Raw genomic sequence first — 19,597 nt, forward strand, 5'->3', positions numbered from 1 at the left:
CCAAGAGTTTTATGCAAAATCCAAACCAGTGTCTGCTTACCTTGTCATTACTGACTCTGTAAACAGCAGAGCTATCAGTTATGGAGGTCTGGGTGTTTCGGTAAGTGCCTGTTAACAGCTATTAAAAATAAAACAAGACAGAGGAAAATCAATCCTATTTCCAGGCTTCAGAGAAAATGGTTTTTCTACTCAGTGAAATTTCAGCAAAATGATGGAATTGTCTGTTTTAGGAAATGTTACACTGATTGTTTCCTATCATTCCAGGAACCGCCCAATCAATTAACATTGGCTGGCTTCATCTCCATGGAACACTTCCATCCCCCCAAATGAATGGCTCCAACACCAAGCCTAATTCAAAGCTGCCATTAATGCTTAATCACAGTCCAGAATGACATGCAATTACAATGCTGTAGGCAGTTTCTTCTCAAGAAAACACTAAACATTCTTTGCTCTGTATCCCAGCAGCCTTACTGAAAACAGAATAGGGACACTGAAGACTACCCAAGCAAACAAAAAGCAGCGTGTTGAGCTATAATTAACTTTTACTTATGTATGAACCAGTTGTTTAATCAGCCTGATTTCTAAAATCAGGGAAGAAACAACATTTAGAACAAGGTAATGGAAATACAGGAATATATAAGGAGATGAACTTAGCTTTGAGACTTCTTTTAACAAAAGAATAAAATATCATAGGTCTGATATTTGGCCCACTTTATAATCAAACATGTTTTAAAAAGGCATTTACAAAGTCATCATCATTTCCAGTTCTTTTCAAAACTGAATAAATAATGCACCAATTAGAAAAAAATAGGTTTTCTAATCTTCATGTTTCAAGGAGCATTTTGCAAACAAGAGGGAATAAAACAAAGTGCACCAGATCCTGCTTATTAGCAACCCCTCAGTGGCATGCAAAAAGTTGCCATTATCCAGCAGTTGCCAGTAAGTGGAAGGCACATTTGCAGGGCTGCAACCAGGGTAGGAAACGCTGGCCTGCGACTTGTAGGGCTGCAGCCAAGGAAATGTGCCTGCAGGCAGCAGGGCTGCAGCCCAGATGCTGGGACTTCTACAGTGAGTAGAGGCAGTGGGAATCCACAGAGCAGCACAGTACCTCAACTCTCCAGGGATTGCCAGTGCTTTCTTCCCTGGTGCAGCCTGGGGAGCACAAGGAGAGGTACTGTGAAGCTCTGGCACCTGGGCTGCAGCCAGAGGTGAAAGTAAGCCGGTACGGCACGGCACGGCACAGCGTACCGGTAAGAAAATGGCTGCTGGTACACAGCTGACCATGCCGGCAGGGCCACTGATTGGGGGGGGGGGGGGGGGGCGGGCGCGAGGGGAGGCAAAAGGGGCAGCTGTCCTGGGGCCCATGCCAGCGGCTAGAGCCCTGGCCAGTGCAGGCTGGGCAGCACCGAAGGGCTGGCTGGGGGAGTCTAGCCCCAACCCCGCCCCTTCCACCTGAGCCCCCCCTGCCACCTTGCCCAGGACCCCGGCCGCCCTGCGTACCGGTAAGTCCATTAAGTTACTTTCACCCCTGGCTGCAGCTCCTTTCCCCAGCCTCCCCACACAGCCCTCAGCCCCTGACCTCCTGTGCAATCCCTGTGCACAGGCAGGCTTGCTGGGCTGCAGCCCCAGAAGGAAGCACTAGGAGCTGCAGGCAGGTTTGCTGGGCTGCAGCTAGAGAAGACCCGTTCCAGCACTTCCTTCCCCGGCTGCAGCTTGCAAACCTACCTGCAGCTGGAGCCTTCCTCCTAAAAAATTGTCCTTAATAAATATCTGAATCCCAGTAACCTTAAAGTCAATGCAACAGGGCTGATTCCCAACAAAATGATGTTATTAACTGGAAGTTGTTAACATCCAGGTTTCTATTAAGCAGAATCTACTATACTATACTTGCAAGTTTTAATTTAAAGAGAATTCTCCCCTTCCACAAATGCACCCAAACAGCCCATTAAAGGTTTGAAATGAAGAGCACGAGCCACTCAGCTTTCATTCGCCTTGAAAATCTCAGTGGCAGAAGTACTATAAAACACACAAGACCTTACTTACTCGGACAAACAGCAGTGTTTTTCCTGAATCACAAAGGCCTACCAGAAGCACGTTCCTCCGGCTGCTCTTCCTGCCCTGGATAAGTTTCCAAACCACTGTGGAAAGAGGAAAAATTATAGGATACCAGCATATGGCCAAGCGTGCATCCGTACAAACAATTTTTGGATCTGTAATTCGTCATTGGTGGAAGTATTAGTCTAGATACAGCTCAGATATCTTACCCCTTTTCGTCTAACCTTGCTCTGAGCATTACGGAGGTGCCATAGCATCTTCACAGGTAAGCTGGCTTTGAGTTTCTTACTGACGAGGTTTAATACTACCTGTTATAGATGAACAATTAATTAGCTAGAGTTAAAATTAAATAATACTCCCTTTAATTTTGCAAGTCCCACCACTTTTTCTCTAAATCTCTCTAGCTAACAAATGGTTCATACTAGCTTTTCTAAATTATCCATATAGCCAAACTTCACTGAAAACTCATGGACCACATCTGAGAATATTCAGCTGCAACAGAGCAAAGTTGACCAGGGATCCTAGTTTTCCATGATACAAAACCCAAAATTCTCCAATAATAAAAACAACAAAAATCTGCGTTTTTCCACAATTAAAATGAAACGCTGAACTTCAGTTTCCTGAGCCGATATATATACGTATCAGTTTGAACACGTTTTATTGATATACAATAGAACCCCTTTTATCCACGCCTCCTTTATCTGGCTCTTCATATTAAGCGAGCCATCACTCACCAGGGGCTGACTGCCTGAACTCCCACCTCATCTTAAAATGAGGGATAGAAAGCTCTTTGCCAATTCTCCCGATTAGCCCAATTTCTGATTATCTGATCTGGCCCCAGTCCTAATTAGATCGGATAAATGGGATTCCGCTGTAAATTAAAAGCGCATTCAAAAATAAACCACAGGAGGGGGTGGTTGTGCGCACTGAATTTGTGACACTGGTACTTTCAGTAAGTTAGGGGGTTGGGGTACCGGGCCGGGGAGGCAGGCCAGGCGGTCTGTCGGGGCGGCAGGGGGAAGGCAGGCCGGGCCGCGCAGGACGTCCGGGGTACCGGCAGGGGAAGGCGGGCCGGGTAGGGAGTCGGGGAACCGGGCCGGGGTATCAGGCCGCGGTCACTCACGCAGGGTCAGGGCCACGGCCAGCAGCGCCAGTAGCACCGAGAGCAGGGTCGCGTCCGGCACCCGCAGCTCCCGCCGCAGCGAGTCCAGGTAGGGCTGCAGCCCGCTTCGCCGGTCGCCCTCCAGCGCCATCCCCGGCCCCGCGCTGAGAGCCACGTGTCCCTAGTCATGTCCTGCGCCGCGCCGCGCAGATGCATCATGGAAAACGTAGTTTCCGGGTCGCAACCGCCGACAGTCTCGCCACAAGGGCTCTCGGGAATTGTGGTCCTTTAGGGCCTTCTCTGGAGAGCCTCATGGGAGTTCTCTTTTTAGCCCTCTCCTGGCCTGGAGGGCGGTGCCCTGAGCCGGGGCCCCACAGAGTGTTGGTCCCTGCTACCGTTGCCTGGCCTGACCCAGTTTACCTCCCCACATTCCCCTGTGCAGGTCACAGGCAGAGAGGGTATCTTTCCAGGCCACTTCCACTCCTCTGAGCAGCCCAGGGCCCCTGTCGGGAGCCTCACTGTAGCGCCCATGGTGCCAGGGTTACCAGACGTCCGGGTTTCCCTGCACACGGCCTCTCCTCTGATCTCTGTCCTAGTGGATTTTTGAAATATACACGTCTGTGATTTTTCCTTTCTCCTCCTTTTTCCAACGTCAGTACTGGTAGAACTGCAAATCCCAGCATGCGTGTTTACCGGAGGCCGCCCTTACTTCTGCGCTGCTGCTGGCGGCAGCGCTGCCTTCAGAACTGGGCGGCTGGAGAGCAGCGGCTGTGGGCCGGGATTGACTGCCTGAGAAAAGGTACATTTAAATTTGATTTTCATTTGTTTTTGAGGTCATCACACTTGTTATTTATAAATATTCGATATTCAAATTAGAAAGGAACTACAGTAGAAACTATACTCCCCCTCCACCCAGCAGTGTCCTCTATTTGGGAACTTAAAATATGGTAATCCTACATGGTGTGAGAGCCCAGCCCTCCTCCCATGGAGCTCGTTGCACTGGGGGCCGTAGTCCGACTCTGCCAGGAGCCCAGCGCCATAGGTGGCTTTGCTAAGTGCAGTCACTCAGCAGTCTGCAAGCAATTGCTGCCAGACAGTCTGTAAAACTTTTAACAGCGACTTCTCTTTTTGTACCAGGGTCACTGGCAGTCATGCCTACCTCCTGCTCCCATGTAGGACAACCAGCATCGCCACCACATCAGGATTTTTCAATTTATAACGCCAAATAGTTCCAGACCATAGTGGGCCATTTCCCAAAGGCTTGACAAGATAGCAGTTCATGGATCACCACCAGAGTGACGTGCATGAGTTCCACAGCTAAACAGGCAGTTATATGGAGCACCGTGGGAGAAAGGAATCCGCCTGCTGCTGTGTTCTTGAATTCTACATATTACATAGTATATTCCGTACAAAAAATGGCATTAAGAGAAAATTATTAGCGTTGCAAAGTCAAGTACTCAAAGGTTAGGAAAGGTCAGGATTAAGGCTGCTTGGCAACTTGAATTGTGCCCCCTTGCGTATGTACATTATATTGTCTCTAATTACATGAGTATATACAGTAATATATTTTCCACAGGGCCACTACTAAATTGCCAGATATGTAATGAATTTTTGGATATAAATAATCCATTTGAAATTACTCACATTTGATGGTACTGTTTTTTAACACATAGGGCTTGCTCCTCTAAAAATAACAACTCAGCAAGCTGCTGCTAATAGAAGCTAAAATCATTAAGTACGGCTAAGATGTAAATTAGCAAAGCAGAGGCTACTCCCCATGTTTGCTCTCCAGCTCACTAACCCCTGTTCTCTCCATATTCAAACCAATAGTTTTCTTAATAAATATGTACATGGAGAGCTACAGCAAACAAGGGGTCCAAGTTACAAGCCTACTTCTGTTTCCAGTCAAGCAACTGCTGTACTCGAGTCAAGTGAGAGAGGTCCATGCAGTTAAAGCAGGGGTGGGCAAACTTTTTGGCCCGAGGGCCACAATGGGGTGCGAAACTGTATGGAGGGCTGGGTAGGGAAGGCTGTGCCTCCCCAAACAGCCTGGCCCCCACCCACTTCCCGCCTCCTGACTGCCCCCCTCAGAACCCCCGACCCATCCAACCCCCCCTACTCCCTGTCCCCTGACTGCCCCGACCTCTGTCCACACCACTGCCCACTGACAGGCCCCCCGGGACTCCCACGCCCTATCCAACGCCCCTCCCCCTATTCCCCGTCCCGTGACCGCCCCCACCCCGAACCTCCGCCCCATCCAACCGCCCCCTGCTCCCTGTCCCCTGACTGTCCCCCGGGACTCTCTGCTCCTTATCCAACCCCCCTCCTCCCCGTTCCCTTACCAGGCCGCTCAGAGCAGCAGGAGCTCACAGCCCCACCGCCCAGACGGAGCCAGCCACACTGCCCGCACAGCGGCGTAGCTACAGGGGACAGCAGGGGAGGGGCCGGGGGCTAGCCTCCCCGGCCAGGAGCTCAAAGGCCAGGCAGGACGGTCCCTTGGACCGGATGTGGCCCGCGGGCTGTAGTTTGCCCACCTCTGAGTTAAAGCATCACGCGCTACTAATAAGATAAAAAGTGCCTGTCTGAGAATACACAGAGGCCTGAAAACATGCTGTCACTCTGCAAAGTAAAAACTGGCCACTTATGGTCTGATTTCAGTATTACTGACCTCAAAGCTTTCAAAAATGATGAGGCAGGGCCCTCCAAAAATCATGGAATGGGCTTAAAAATCTTGAGGTTTTTTTAAATAATAAATTATGGATTCTTTTTCTATGCCTTCTTTTGCACAGGCTTTAAAAGGCACACCTAAGCTTTTTCAAGTTTTTCTCTGCAAACATCAGACCTATACATTTTCTTTTTTTGTTAATGAAAGTTGAGGTTACTCTTCACACAGTCTCTTGACTGCAGCGGTTTGGGCTTTGGGGAAAACTCCAGCCAATCACAAGCGTTAGCAACACTGGCCCAGATCAGTGGAGACAACCAGGACATAAGATCCCTAAAAAAATCCCAAACTAGTGTTTAAATAATCCAAAGGGAACTCTGAAACTGAAGCCCCTGAATCAAATATCCTGTACTTTAAGAGCACTGCTATAAATTACAGATCAGCATCCTTGCTCAGCAAGTTAGCTTAACCTGACTGCACTTTGTAAGCCCCTTCAGGATTCAGCCTGAAGCAAGCTGGGCTGCACTAGAAATAACAAGTGTGCCACCCAGGGCAGGTGGAGGGTCCAGGGCTCCCCACAGTGGCCCAGTCTCCCTGGGTGGCTCTTACCATGGCCCCACTCTAGCTTCTGGCCTGGCCAGTGGGCGGGGCCTATGGGGAAGAGGAGGAGCAGGGGTGAGACTGGTGCTGCCTCTGAGCCTTAGACAGGTGCAGAGCTGGGACAAATACTGTCCTGGAGTCATTCAGACCAGGACTTGAACTCTGGATTTTGAGACTATCCCACCCAATTCAGGTCACCCTAAGCAGGTATGACCCTTAAATTTAATGGCTGTATGCTGACTGGCCAATAGATATGCTAAGGAGGTTGGCTGGAGCTGGGAGAAGATACTTCCTCCTACTTGTCTGCAGTGTTACTACCTCACACAACTTTTCACAAGTGAACCAGATTTTGGGAGGGCTTGGGCCCAGTCTGACGCTAAGAAGCCACAGCACCCTAGCAAATCTTAGCCCTGTGATTGGTGCCTGCCCCACTTGCCCATGCATCAGAACAACCAATCAGAGCTGCTGCAAGAAGGGGTTGGCTAATGTTCTCCTAGATTGGGGTGGGCAAACTTTTTGGCCCTAGGGCCACATTGGGTACAGAAATTGTGTGGAGGGCTGGGTAGAGAAGCCTGGGGGAGGCTTCTCCCTAAACAGTGAGGCATAGCCTGGCCCCTGCCCCCTATCCAGCCCCCCGGAACCCCGCCATCCAGCCCCCCCCGACTGCTCCCCGGGACTCCCACATCCTATCCAAACAGCCCTGCTCTCTGCCTCCTGACCATCCCCCCAGGACACCCGTCCCCTATCCAATCCCCCCTGCTCCCTACCCCCTGACCACCCCGTGGGCCCCCCCGTCCCCTATCCAACCCTCCCTGCTCTCTCCACCACACGTTACCTGTGGGGTGGCGGAACAGGGGGCTCAGTCCTTTCCCCATGTGTTTCCCCTGTTCGTTCGGCTGCTCTCCCTGGCAGTTCAGCAGGCCTCGCTCCCTGTCTGGGCTTGGCTGCTGGGGACAGGGGCCAAGAATGCTGGGGGTGGAGGGGGGCCCTGGCTTGCTCTGACCCTGTCCCCGGCAGCGGGGCCCAGGCCCCTTGACCACCCCCCTGCAACCGCCCCTGCTCCCCGCCCCTTGACCACGCCACCCAGGAGCACCATGTCTGGCGGCGCGATAGCCATGCCGTGCAGCTGGAGCTGCAGCCACACTGCCCAGGCGCTGGGGCAACTGTGACTCTGAGGGAGGCAGGGGGGAGGGAGCAGCAGGGGAGGGGCCAGAGGGAAGGGTCCTGTGGGCCGGATCGCGGGCTGTAGTTTGCCCCCCTCTTTCCTAGATGGAGCCTTCTCCCCACAGCTCGACTCTGACTTGGGTCAGTTTATCCCCTTGCTCTCTCCTCTGTGTCTCCCCCACTCTTCCTCCATTGTGAGTCCTTTTAAAACTCCTGCTTTGCATCTCTGTCATAGTCTGGTTGGGGAATTTTCCACTCTCTCCACTTCGCTGCCACCCTGTAAGCACAGTTCTGCCAGTGCCAACCTCAAGAGATCAAAAATCATGTCAGACCCCCCTCCCCAAAGTCACCAGACTGGCCCCCAAATCATGAGATTTCTTTTACAAGATGGTTTTGGTCTGTCTTTTGGTGTGTAAATTTCTCCCACCCATCCCCAGGGTGGGCTGCCCCATCTCCTATCTGCATTGGGTGAAGGGAGTCTGGGCTCTGCTGCAGATGCTCTCGCCCCACATCTGCCCAACAATTAACCTTGCCCACAACCTCCAAATCAATCTTGTCCTCCAAGTCCCCCAGGGGGTAGGGAGGAGGGAGTGGCCCTAACGGGCTGGGTTCTTCCTGTTCCCTTCTTCCCCCCTACCCCCGAGAATAGTGTCAGCTCCTGGGGTGGAGAAGTGCACTGCAGCAGAAGGATCCTGGACGGCCGTGGTGGGCTCTGATTCTAGCTCCCAGCTCTGGAGTGATGAGAAAACTGAGGTAGGGAAATGTGTGTAGGCTTTACTTTGTATAGATCTGTGTATTTCTTGTATGATTGAGTAAGGAGCAAAGAGTCCTGTCTGTGTGTTTCATGCATTGCACTATTCACGTAGCCCCTTGAAGAAGTAAACTGTAATCCAGAAGGCTCATACCATTGGATGGAGTTCTGGGAGAGAGCGGGTTGAAGCTGTTGAGGAGCCTGAGGGGTCAGTACCCACCGGGCAGTTGGACTGTGCAGTCTCGGCCCTCAGGAGGGGGTGCTAGATAGAGGATCGGCATCTCAAGAGTGTGCCTAGGGACCTGAAGATAGGGGCAGTGCCTGGGCTCTGTTCCAACTCTGGAGGCTGAAAGCACTCAGGGATTCGGTTGCTAGATCCCCACACAGCAGTCTGGGAGTAGCCAAGAGGGGCACTTGACTGGAGCTATGAGAGGCTGGTCAGACCATGCATTCTCTGAGAGAGTTGGTATATCAATACTTTGGAGATTTTAGCTGGTTGGATACAATTGACCTTCTGGAAAAGCACACAATCAAAATTTTCCATGCAGTGAACTATGTTTATTTGCTGCTTACAGGTGCCAACCTATTGCATCAGAAATGCTGGTCATGAAGCATTAATGGAAATTGCAGCTCAACATTTCTGACTGGTTCCACTTGGTATCTAAGGTTTAGTGCTGAATAAGCTCTATTGGTTTGGGTTATTCTGGGTATGTATTATTTGTTACCAGAGCAGCTGTATAGATGCGTTGTTCATGCTATCAAAGAAATATGATAGCACACCACACACTCTGAAAAATAAATATGTACATTTCTGTGAGGCCGTGTTTGTGTTTGAAAGCATTCTGTAATAGTTGAGATTCTGCAAATGCAAAGAAGAACTTCAAACTAAATCACAGCAAGCCCAATGTTAGACTCTGAGATTTTATTTCTTGCTCTGGTGACATCAGGGAGTCATAAATGTCATGAGAACAGGCTAGACACCTCTTTGGTGGTGAGTTAAAAGGGGGGAAAGAAACAGCAGCAGTGGGACCCCAGCTAGCTAGAGGTCAGTGCTGAGAACGCTACAAGGAATGAAGCTTCCAGATTTTTCCTCCCATGGTGAGGAGCTCCCGTTAATCTGATCAGTTCAAGTCACTGAAGCTGCAGACCTGGAGGAGTTCTGTAAGGGGAAGAGAACAGGCAGATTCAGATATTGCTGGCAGCTTGCTTAAACAGAAAATAAATACATCTCACATCCTACCAGCACAGATAACACTACAGTAACAATCTCTCATGTGGAAAACATACCCTAGGTTTACATGCACAAAGTGCTACAAAGAGCTCTCCCAACCCAGTCCCGACAGGAGTTCACTGTTGGGAATGGATCAGGGGCAGGCTGCTCAGAGCTACTCTGGCCATGTGTTCTCCAAGCACGAAGCACCATAGGAAATGGGGCAAGAGCGCTGGCTGGCTGGAGAGCTCACAGCAATATATTGTTTCCAGCTCTCTCTGGAAAACCGTTCCAGTTGGGGAATAAACTTTTTCATAATAAGTGGCCAGTGGACTGGATGGGCTCAAGGGACTTGTAAGAGGATTCTTGGGCACTGGTTCAAATCTGTGCCAGGTCAGCAGGGGCCAAGAGTCGCTACCATTCACTGAGCGGACAGTGGACTGTGTGAAACGAACTGGTGATCTCAGGCTAGATTCTTAGTGGACACGAGTCCACATCACAAAAGCTACCTTCCTTTCTTGGCTTCTCCTCTAATTTCCCTTTTTGTTGGCAATCTCAGAGGAGAGGCCAAGTACTGAATGGACGTGAAAAAGGAACTCGTCGTCTCTTCTCCTAAGACATAGTTTCTACAGAACAGGATTGAGCACATTGGCAGGGCAGGGAAGGTTGCATCACCACTTCTCATACTGTACCTATACTAGAGATAAATAACAGACCTTGGTGTCTGGTGATACCAATCCAGCATGGTTCAACAAAACATTTTTACACGAAAAAAAGATCTATTGATATCTTCATAAGTTGTTGCTTTCATTTTGCTTGGAAAACTGGACTGGGCAGTGACAGACATAACTCCCTCGAGCCCCAACTCCCCATGATCTTCATGTCTGTGTAGCAGAGAGATGCAGTTCATCTATTTCTCATCTGGGTTTGTTACAGTTACCTGATGGTGAGCACTGATTGAGACTAGAGACAGAATCAAAGTATTCTTTTCCCAGGTACTGCTCATAGGTTATTCCACTGGGGAGTTGAATCAGGCACGTGGTGGAATCCTTGAATAAAAGGTCCTTGGTTTCAGACTGAAACATCTGGAAGATATCTCTCTGAGATCCATTGCTTCCATACAATGCCTGAAATACAGGAGTGAATGGGTAAATGGACATAGATGAAAGCAAAGACTCAGCCTCATGCAAAGTCAGATCATCTGTAGGGTGCAAAGCTGGAGAAAAAGTTCTCTCACCATCAACAGAACAATGTAAAAAAAAATGTTTGCATACACTCCCAAAAGAACTTCCTTCTACAAGGATGGGAGGAGAGCAGAAGAATCCACAAAATCCAGTAGGGGCTTCACCATGCAGATTTACCTGGAAAGAGCTCAGATACCACAGTGTTGGGCAAGGTAGAAAACCCGAATACAGAGAGCAGGGACTGCAGTATGAAGCAGTGTACCACTACATGACTGATCTTAATCAGTTTTGGTCCTATAGAAATAGTGAAAGATCTCAAAATACATATTTTCCTCATGCAGAGGGTTGGATTCTCCGGTCTCACAAGTTCACTTTGAGGCTCAACTTAAGGTGGCCAGAGCTTCCCATAGGACAATTCCTCTTGTATACCAGGTGTGACGTTGCACCCCATAATGCTTTATAGAAATATGCTTATGAGTGTAAATATGACATAACAGGAATATGTTTTATGCTAGATATGCCATGTAACATATCTTTGCAAAGGTTATGTTCTACTGAATGTATTCATCCTATTTGTATGCATGTATCATTTTTATATCTGAAGTTATAAGCGTTGGCTCTGTGCTTGTATTTAAAGTGTTTGCTGTAGGACGCATATAAGGCAGATTTGGTCAACATAGTGTGAAGGGGTTGCTCAAGTAATTGGGAGTATTTAGCTAACAATGGACCTGGAGAGACATCAGTCCACATCTGAGCTTTCCTGGGAATGTTCAAATTAACGTGTAAACAATGGCGTCGGCCTGTAAAGAACTGAGTTGTGCATGGACATGTGACTTGCGCATGTGACTCCAAAACGCCATCTTGTAGCCGTGATTCTTCACAGGAGAACACTAGGGGTTTCCATCCACAAGAGAGAGACTATATAAGGCCCTGGGAAACCCCTCCATTTTGTCTTCAGCTGGCTCAGTGGATAGCCTCTCCACCCCAAAGAGATGCCTGAAAGAAACTGGAACATAGGACAGTAACTACGGGGTTGTGAGTGATTGCTGGACCCAGACTAGGAGCAAGTCTGTTAAAGAAGCTTATTGGAACATCTCTGAGGATGAGATTTACCTGCATTTATTTTCCTACCGTATTAGGCTTAGACTTGCATGTTTTTGTTTTATTTTGCTTGGTAATTTACTTCGTTCTGTCTGTTATTACTTGGAACCACATAAATCCTACTTTTTATATTTAATAAAATCACATTTTACTTATTAATTAACCCAGAGCAAGTATTAATACCTGGGGGAGCAAACAGCTGTGCATATCTCTCTATCAGTGTTATAGAGGGCGAGCAATTTATTAGTTTACCCTCTCTAAGCTTTATACAGAGTAAAATGGATTTGTTTGGGGTTTGGACCCCATTGAGAGCTGGGTATCTGGATGTTGGAGACAGGAGCACTTCTTAAGCTGTTTTCAGTTAAGCCTGCAGGTTTTAGGGGACGTGGTTTAGACCTGGGTCTGTGTTTGTAGCAGGCTAGCGTGTACCGAAGCCGGGCAGTGTACCGAAACTAGGCAGTGTACCGAAGTCCCAAGCTGCCAGGGGAAATAGGCTCGGGGTAGTCTCAACACATCAGGTGGCAGTCCTAAGGTGGTTTCTATGACCCAACCCGTCACAGCAGGAATCTCTGCCAGCAAAAGAGGAAGGTCCTGATCGCCTCTACTTTTCTTGCAATGGTATGAAAACTATTTGTGCATTTAGATTTCCAGTAGATGAGACAGAATATGGAAACAAGCTGCAACTGCGTGAAAAGTTTATATGGTTTGTGATGCCATAAAATATCTGACTTATGGCATCCTATGGGACTGGCACCAATGCCCACCAAAGTCAATGGGAGACCTTTCATTAAATGCAGTGGGCTGTTTGGATGAAAAAATTCAGTGTGATAGACTGCCCCTCTTCTATTTAATTTGTAGCAGGACGGTCATCCACTCTCATGAATCCAAACACTGATACAGCCAACTGTCTGGATTTGAACAGGGAGTTGGACGTGCTGATAAGAGTTTCTAACACTGGTTTGTGTCACTTATGCATGACCTGTTATTGGTTCACTCTAAGTGCTAAGAGTGGAATATAAAAACAAGCTAAATAGATTTCTGCCCCAGTACTGACCTGTTGGTTTATCAGCATCTGACGGACAGCAGCTGCTCTGTCTGGACGTGTGACCACAGCATGGGCAGGAACTAGCGCCAGGTGGCATTTCTCGTATTTAGTAGGAGGGGCGCGACTTCCATCCAGGCACAGCAACTCGAATTGATCGCTTTTCAGCCCCTTTGCCCACTCAGCAGCATTATGTCCTTGAAAGAGAATTAGATGGAGGCTCTAGAGCTGTTTGACAGCACCAGGCTTTACTCTGAGTGTGGCTGCCCACGGGGGGTATCACTGGGAATGTCTGTGTGTGCTTGTACTTGGATACATGCACGTGTCTAGGAGATGTACTGACTAGAGCTCAGCAGGGAGCGGCTGGTGTGGGGGAGACTGTCAGGGAAATCTGGAGGATTTATTCAGACATCTTCTATTAATATTCATTCTACTAGAGGATGTGTCTAAATCCCCTAGGCTGGCTTGAAGACCATAGCCAGGACTTGTGAAAATGGGTATTGAACTCTCAGGTGTAGAGACAGTGACTGGCAGACTCTTTGACAGACTGGCAGGAGCAAGAACCCTGCATGAAGCTGTTGAGTGGGAGTTGAGCTGACTGGGGCAGGTGTGGCTTTTTAATTGCACAAGGAACGAAGAGAAGGGGGATGATCCTGTGGTCAGAGAACTAGGGACAGAGACAGCCTGTCCCTGCAGGAAGCCCTGGGACCAAACACTCTTGGGGAGAAAGCCTGGACTGGGGTTTCTGTTCTATGGTTGTTGTTTGAGTGACCAGTAAAGTCATACCCCAGGAAAGGGGTAAGACTGACCTCAGATAGAACAGGCAGGCTTTATCTGGAGCAGGGTGAGCATGCCATCTGCTCCCTGACACCAGAGTAAGGTGAGCAGGACTTGGGCCATAGACTGCAGTGACCAGCCACTGGAGTCTGAAGCTAGCACTAGTGTGTGTGCCCACCCAAATCTGCAAATTTCTATCCCGGAGCAGATAATGAGGCTTTGCCCTTCTATGACCTGATCCGAAGCCCATTGAAGGCGATGGAAAGACTCCTATTGACTTCAGCTGGCTTTGGCGCAAGCCCTGAGAGCACAGTGGGATGGCGATGAGGGGAAGCAACGCTACTAGACCATGTGCTTCATCAGCAGCTAAGTCAGCATGGGGTATTCCCATCAGCATGATGAAATGCTCCCCTTCTCCACAGCCCTTTCTATTCTCTGTGCTTACTGACAGATCTAGTGCCTAGACCTTTACAGCCAGCCTGCCTGTACCATAGGTTTCATGAATATCCAGTCTAGTCATTTATGGAGTTTAATGTCAAGGTGAAGTAATTGCATACCATCGGTGTTCTCACTGACAATTGTGTGCTTAACAAAGGCCACGTCTCCCTTCTCAACCAGACACCTAACAAATACCAAGAGAGAAGACAATCAGGAGTTACAGGTGTTTGTGAATCGTTGCCTTCCCTGCACATCTGCTGTTGATACGGTAAACATCTGATGAAGTGAGCTGTAGCTCACGAAAGCTCATGCTCAAATAAATTGGTTAGTCTCTAAGGTGCCACAAGTACTCCTTTTCTTTTTGTCATCTTTTGTAACCTGAATCTGTGAGCATTTTTAGCTCTGTTAGAACTGACACAGAATTGACAAGGACAGTTAAAATGTAACCTTTTACCACCAGCAATGTGCGGAGTCCAGTGTGCATTTCACCACTGACCCTTTTTAATTTAACAGAAAATGTAAGCTTATTCAATGAATAAGAAGCTTGTGTGCTGTTGTCATGGGCGGCGAGTTCTATGGGCCCATGGTGCCTGGGCCCCAGGCATATTCCTCCTTCCCAGGCACCACAGGCCCAGCTCCAGCACTGGTCTCTCCCTCGGCCCTGCCTTCTGCCCCTGGGCGCCCCCCCCCCCCGCCCCAGCGCATCCCCCAGGTGATTTAAAACAGCCCGGGGCCCCCACTCACCATTGGCAGCGCAGCGGAGCTGAGCAGCTTCCTACCTGCTCGCTCCATGTGGCTGCCGGCCCCTCCCTGCGGCCCCTGGGCAGGGTGGGTCTGTGTTCTGCCCCAAGCGCCACTGCAGCCAAACTCCCTCCCAGAGCCTGCACCCCCACCCCCAGCCCAGAGGCTGCACCCAAACTCCATCCCAGAGCCTGCACCCCCACCCCCTTCCCACACACCCCTCCTGCCCCCAAACTCCCTCCCAGAGCCTGCACCCCCACCCCTTTCCGACATACCCCCTCCCACCCCCAAACTCCCTCCCAGAACCTGCACCCCAGACCCCCTCCCCCACCCAAACTCACTCCCAGAGCTCAACCTCTCACCCGTCCTGCACCCCAATCCTCTGCTCCAGCCCAGGGCCTGCACCCCAGACCTCCTCCCCCCCATCCAAACTCCTTCCCAGAGCCTTAGGCAGGTGGGGGGCAGTGTTTGGGAGGGGCGGGCTCTGGGCATTCTGGGCACCACCAAAATTTCTACAAACCTGCTGTCCCTGGCTGTTGTTAATTATTATTATTTATTTTATTTATTTTCTTGTTGCATGACTCAATTTGCTACCCTCAAAATCCTTGTAATTTCTGTCAGCGAGGATCCTGGCTGTACATTTCAATAGCGATAGCCTGTGAAAGGTGGATCTTACACCAAAACTACTGCGAGCCGTGAAGCACTGCTGCATTGGGTCATTTCTTTACCAGTAGGGAGTGAAACACCATTAATTGCCCGGCAAGGCTCATATCAGCACAAGCTACTTAGTCCTGAGCTGTTGGAGGGGTGCCAAGGAGCTGGCCCCCTAGGTTCTCCTTTGGGATCATTCAACAGAGTTCAAGGGAAGATTTTACAGATGCGTTCCTGTTCTCCCTTTCAGTTAAAGGGTAAGATCTAGTGACCCTGCCCTGTGGGAAGTCTAAAGTTCCAGCCCCATCTGTTTTCGCTCCTCCTGCTCCTGAAGGAGCAGCACTGATGGGCTTTGCAGAGAGTTATGAGGAGAAAGATGGTGTCTGCATTGAGGGGCCTGGAGGGAAGAGGAAATTAGAGTGAGGGGAAAGAGGGTAGGATTCTCAGGGCTCTGTCAGCAGGGGCAGGGCTCTCAGTCCATCACCGCCCAAGGAGCACCTAGTATTATATTGGAGTCACCTACCGGAAGGCCCCGCTGTATCCATAGTATCTCTCATTGCTGTTGGCGGCACACTTGTAATTTGGTGGGAGGCTGCTGCCTGAGCCCACACACAAGTTGCAGAGTGGTGAGGTAAGTGGAGATCCAGGAGCACAGCCTTCACTGAAGAACTTATCTGCCAGGAGAAATATAGAACACCTGTTGTATATTTCCTCTCTGGCTCTTGCTTTTCTCTATCCCTTAGTGAGAATCTTCATATGATTCATCATTGTTAGGCCTTGAAGTAATTTAAATTAGTTGAAAAGAAAACTAAAACCTCTTTAAAAGACTGAGGAGGCATTTCCTTAGAAACCATCAGTTCCTGTGCTGCACGTGTACAAAGTGAAGTTATGGACAGAGAAACTCACAATAAGAAACAGGCACATCTCTGCTGTGGGCAGCAAATCGTGTGCACCAGTTTTTCAGCATGAGACTCAAAGCCAATGACAGGAAATTTGGAAATAAGTATTATTTGTTTTGCAGTCGTGGCCCAGGACCCCACTGATCTAGGTGCTGTACAGACACTGAGCAAAAAGACAGTCCCTGCCCCCAAAGAGTTTACAATCTAGGCAATATCTTCAACCTAAGAAATGGCAGAGGCTGCATAAGGGAAACATTGTGAACTGGGATCACTGTCAATATGGGTCAGGGTTTGATCCAACAACCTTCACAGCAGGAAGACAGATTTTGCTACTTTGGTCCAGACCGGGGCTCTATCTAGTCCAGCAGCCTGTCTCCAACCATAGCTGGTACCAGCTGTTCTAGAAGAAAGTGCAAGAAACCCAATTTCTGCCCAAGCCCTTGTCTTTTTCATCCTGGCTATTAGAACTCTAGATGGGCTTGTTATCCCTACAAATGACCATTGTTTGTTTCATGTTCAATAACATCTGCTAAAGAAACAGACTGACATGCCACGTCCAACTGCTGCTCCATCAGGGTAAGAAATACTCAAGTCCATCTCAGGGAAATGTGGCTCCTTGAAACCTTTAACAAAGCAGCATTTCCCATGTGCTAGTGCCCAGCCAGCATCTGGGAGCCACCAGAGACTCGAAGACCAGATAAGAGCTGTGGGATGAGGCTCTTGCTCTCCAGCACTGGCCTACCTGATGTCTGTACTGGGGACATGGATACACACAGTCGCTGTGAGAAGTTGATACACAAGTTGACTCACCAAAGTCGCAGCTCCCGGTTTTACTGTGAATCAAGCCCATGGGGACGTTCCAGCCGGCAGTTCTCCCAACAGCTGTATGACAGGACTTCTTACCACGCAGGGTCTTCCAGGTGATATTGGGGTTGGATTTCTTCACCACAGCCACGGCGTAATATGTTACTGTCACAGAGCAGAAGGAAAAGGAAGTGAATCAGGAGAGTCAAACCTGAACCAGAATGGACATCCAAGGTTCCAGAATTCTTTTCATCCTTCCTATTCATAGAGAGGATCTACAAATGGGAACAACAAGAATACTGTGTCCTCCTACAGCCTATCCACCCCAGGATACAGAGGGCTTTGCATGTGTGATGCATTTAGCCCCACAATTCCCCTCTGGTAGTATCCCCATTATTTTTCTCCCCACAGAAATTGAGGCACTAGGTCATTAAATGATTTGCCCACAGTCACACAGGAAGTCTGTGTCAGGGCCAGGGATATAGCATATGCCTTCTGATTTCCAATCCTGCCCCTTGACTACAAGACCATCCTGCCTCTCTGTTTGGGGGAATATTTCGACTAAAGCCTATTTTCTAGTACTGTATCCCAGGCCTTCTGTCCCTGTGGTAGATCCTGGTGTAATGTGTTGGCATATTGGTGCTTCACATAGACTGTCTCTCTGACACTCTTCCACACTTTGCAGTGGGATCAGCTGGTGGATCCATGTAGTCACAGATCCAGCTGGCCACACATCCACCATTCTGCTAACAATGAAGATCCAGCTGAGTACAACTCAGCAATATACTGGAGCAGACAGACTCCAATAGGGTGACCAGACAGCAAGTGTGAAAAATCGGGATGGGGTGGGGGGTAATAGGAGCCTATATAAGAAAAAGACCCCAAAATCGGGACTGTCCCTATAAAATTGGGACATCTCGTCACCCTAGACTCCAATGCCTGAGCTCTCCGAGGGCTGAACACCCCAATTTCCCACTACAGAGCCTTCTATTTCTGATCCCTTTCAGGCCACCTGCTCCCATGGGGGGAAGGGTTCAGGAACTGGCCGTGATGTGTCTGTGTTGAGGAGACCCCAGAAACTGGTATTTGAGTGGGGGCTCCCCTCCCTTTCCAGGTTCGAAGCCTGTGGAAAAGGTTTTTTCTCTCCTGCTCCCTTAAGGACAAATGGCCCATGGTCCACAATAAGACAGAGGAAAGGTTGATGTGTTCCTTAAAAGCCAACATCATGTTTATTCAGTGCTCCTGACAGCTCTGGATCTAAAGTCCCTACTTATCCTGAGAACTGGCACCGCACAAGCTGCTGTGGTGAATGCTTCCCTGCCAGGCCACTAGGAACTGGTCTGAACCTGGCAAACCCATGTCATGTAGGTCAGTGAACAGGCAGCAGACAATAACACCATCTGTGCTACTGATGTGATTTGATCAGTGACCTAGTGGTAGCAAGCACTATATCCCATTAGCAATTCCTGGAGATATTCAGTTCCCCTAGAGGGGTTTTTGTTGAATAACATGAAATCAGACTTTCTAGATATCATACGAGAACTTGGGTTGCTTTCTGTACATGAGGCTCCTCTAAAGATTTCCCCCTCATTCACCCCTCCTTGGGCCAGCAGCAAGGTTTGAACCCAAGACCTTCAGTGTTAAAAGTCTGAACCTCTACAACTCGAGCTAATGGACTACCCAGATGTAGGTTCAAAACCCCCTATGGATCAGCCAGTGTGGGGAGGGGGGCGCGGGGATGTGTAATACACTCTGAACAGTGGTTACCACAAATGTTCATTTGAACACAGGAATTGCCATCCTAGAACAGATCATCTAGTCTGCTCTAGTCTGTGATCCAGGCTAGTACAAGATGTTTCAGAGGAAGACAACAAAAATCCTGCATAATCCACCTGGCCAGTTGGGCAATATTATATCAAGGGGTAAATCTCTTCCTGACCCCATTTCTTTACATTCTTTGGATAATTTAACTTGTTCCCTTCAGTATGTACTACCTTGACCTTTCTTTTCTTTTGTATTTTATCTGAGATCATGTTGTCAAATTGATTAGTTTGGGTAGGTCCTTATGTCGTTCCTCTCTGTGCTCCTTAATCTAAATAATTGAGGGCCATTAGCAAACTTTCCCCTTTACTACTGGATCTGCATACCAAATCATTACTAAATACACTGGACACAAAGGTCCCCATAGCCATCTTTGTGGTGAACGTTGGCCATTTATTCCTAACCCTTAGCTTTCTGTTTCTTGACCAATTTATTTTTTCAGTTTACTCTAGGTCAGGATTTTATCTTCTGCCCCTCTGTTACCAGTAATTACCTCTGGGTGCTCCTTCTTTCTGGCATTGTTTAATGTCACCTGAAATGGGAAAGAGGAGGAGATTTCAGATAGAGAGCTCTTGAAAAGCAAGTGTGCACTTAA

The 19,597-nt window shown here is 48.8% G+C and overlaps 1 protein-coding gene and 1 long non-coding RNA gene across 2 annotated transcripts in view; one reads left to right on the forward strand and one right to left on the reverse strand.

Moving 5' to 3' along the window:
• Positions 1 to 19,597, reverse strand: part of LOC125642807 (ovotransferrin) — a 72,789-nt gene that overhangs the window by 31,865 nt on the left and 21,327 nt on the right. The window contains exons 11-21 of the mRNA XM_048864616.2: positions 19,496 to 19,534; positions 17,188 to 17,346; positions 16,002 to 16,152; positions 14,206 to 14,270; positions 12,884 to 13,068; positions 10,485 to 10,671; positions 9,470 to 9,493; positions 4,115 to 4,176; positions 3,179 to 3,338; positions 2,044 to 2,138; positions 41 to 118 (exon numbers count right to left, since the gene is read on the reverse strand). Of these exons, the coding sequence (XP_048720573.2) occupies positions 41 to 118; positions 2,044 to 2,138; positions 3,179 to 3,338; positions 4,115 to 4,176; positions 9,470 to 9,493; positions 10,485 to 10,671; positions 12,884 to 13,068; positions 14,206 to 14,270; positions 16,002 to 16,152; positions 17,188 to 17,346; positions 19,496 to 19,534 (1,205 nt within the window). The remainder of the gene's footprint in view (positions 1 to 40; positions 119 to 2,043; positions 2,139 to 3,178; positions 3,339 to 4,114; positions 4,177 to 9,469; positions 9,494 to 10,484; positions 10,672 to 12,883; positions 13,069 to 14,205; positions 14,271 to 16,001; positions 16,153 to 17,187; positions 17,347 to 19,495; positions 19,535 to 19,597) is intronic.
• Positions 3,391 to 4,796, forward strand: LOC142073196 (uncharacterized). The gene is made up of 2 exons (XR_012669922.1): positions 3,391 to 3,956; positions 4,295 to 4,796. It is a non-coding gene; the product is annotated as an uncharacterized LOC142073196 (long non-coding RNA).

The sequence above is a fragment of the Caretta caretta genome, chromosome 9, assembly GCF_965140235.1.
Source record: "Caretta caretta isolate rCarCar2 chromosome 9, rCarCar1.hap1, whole genome shotgun sequence".
NCBI lineage: Eukaryota > Metazoa > Chordata > Testudines > Cheloniidae > Caretta > Caretta caretta.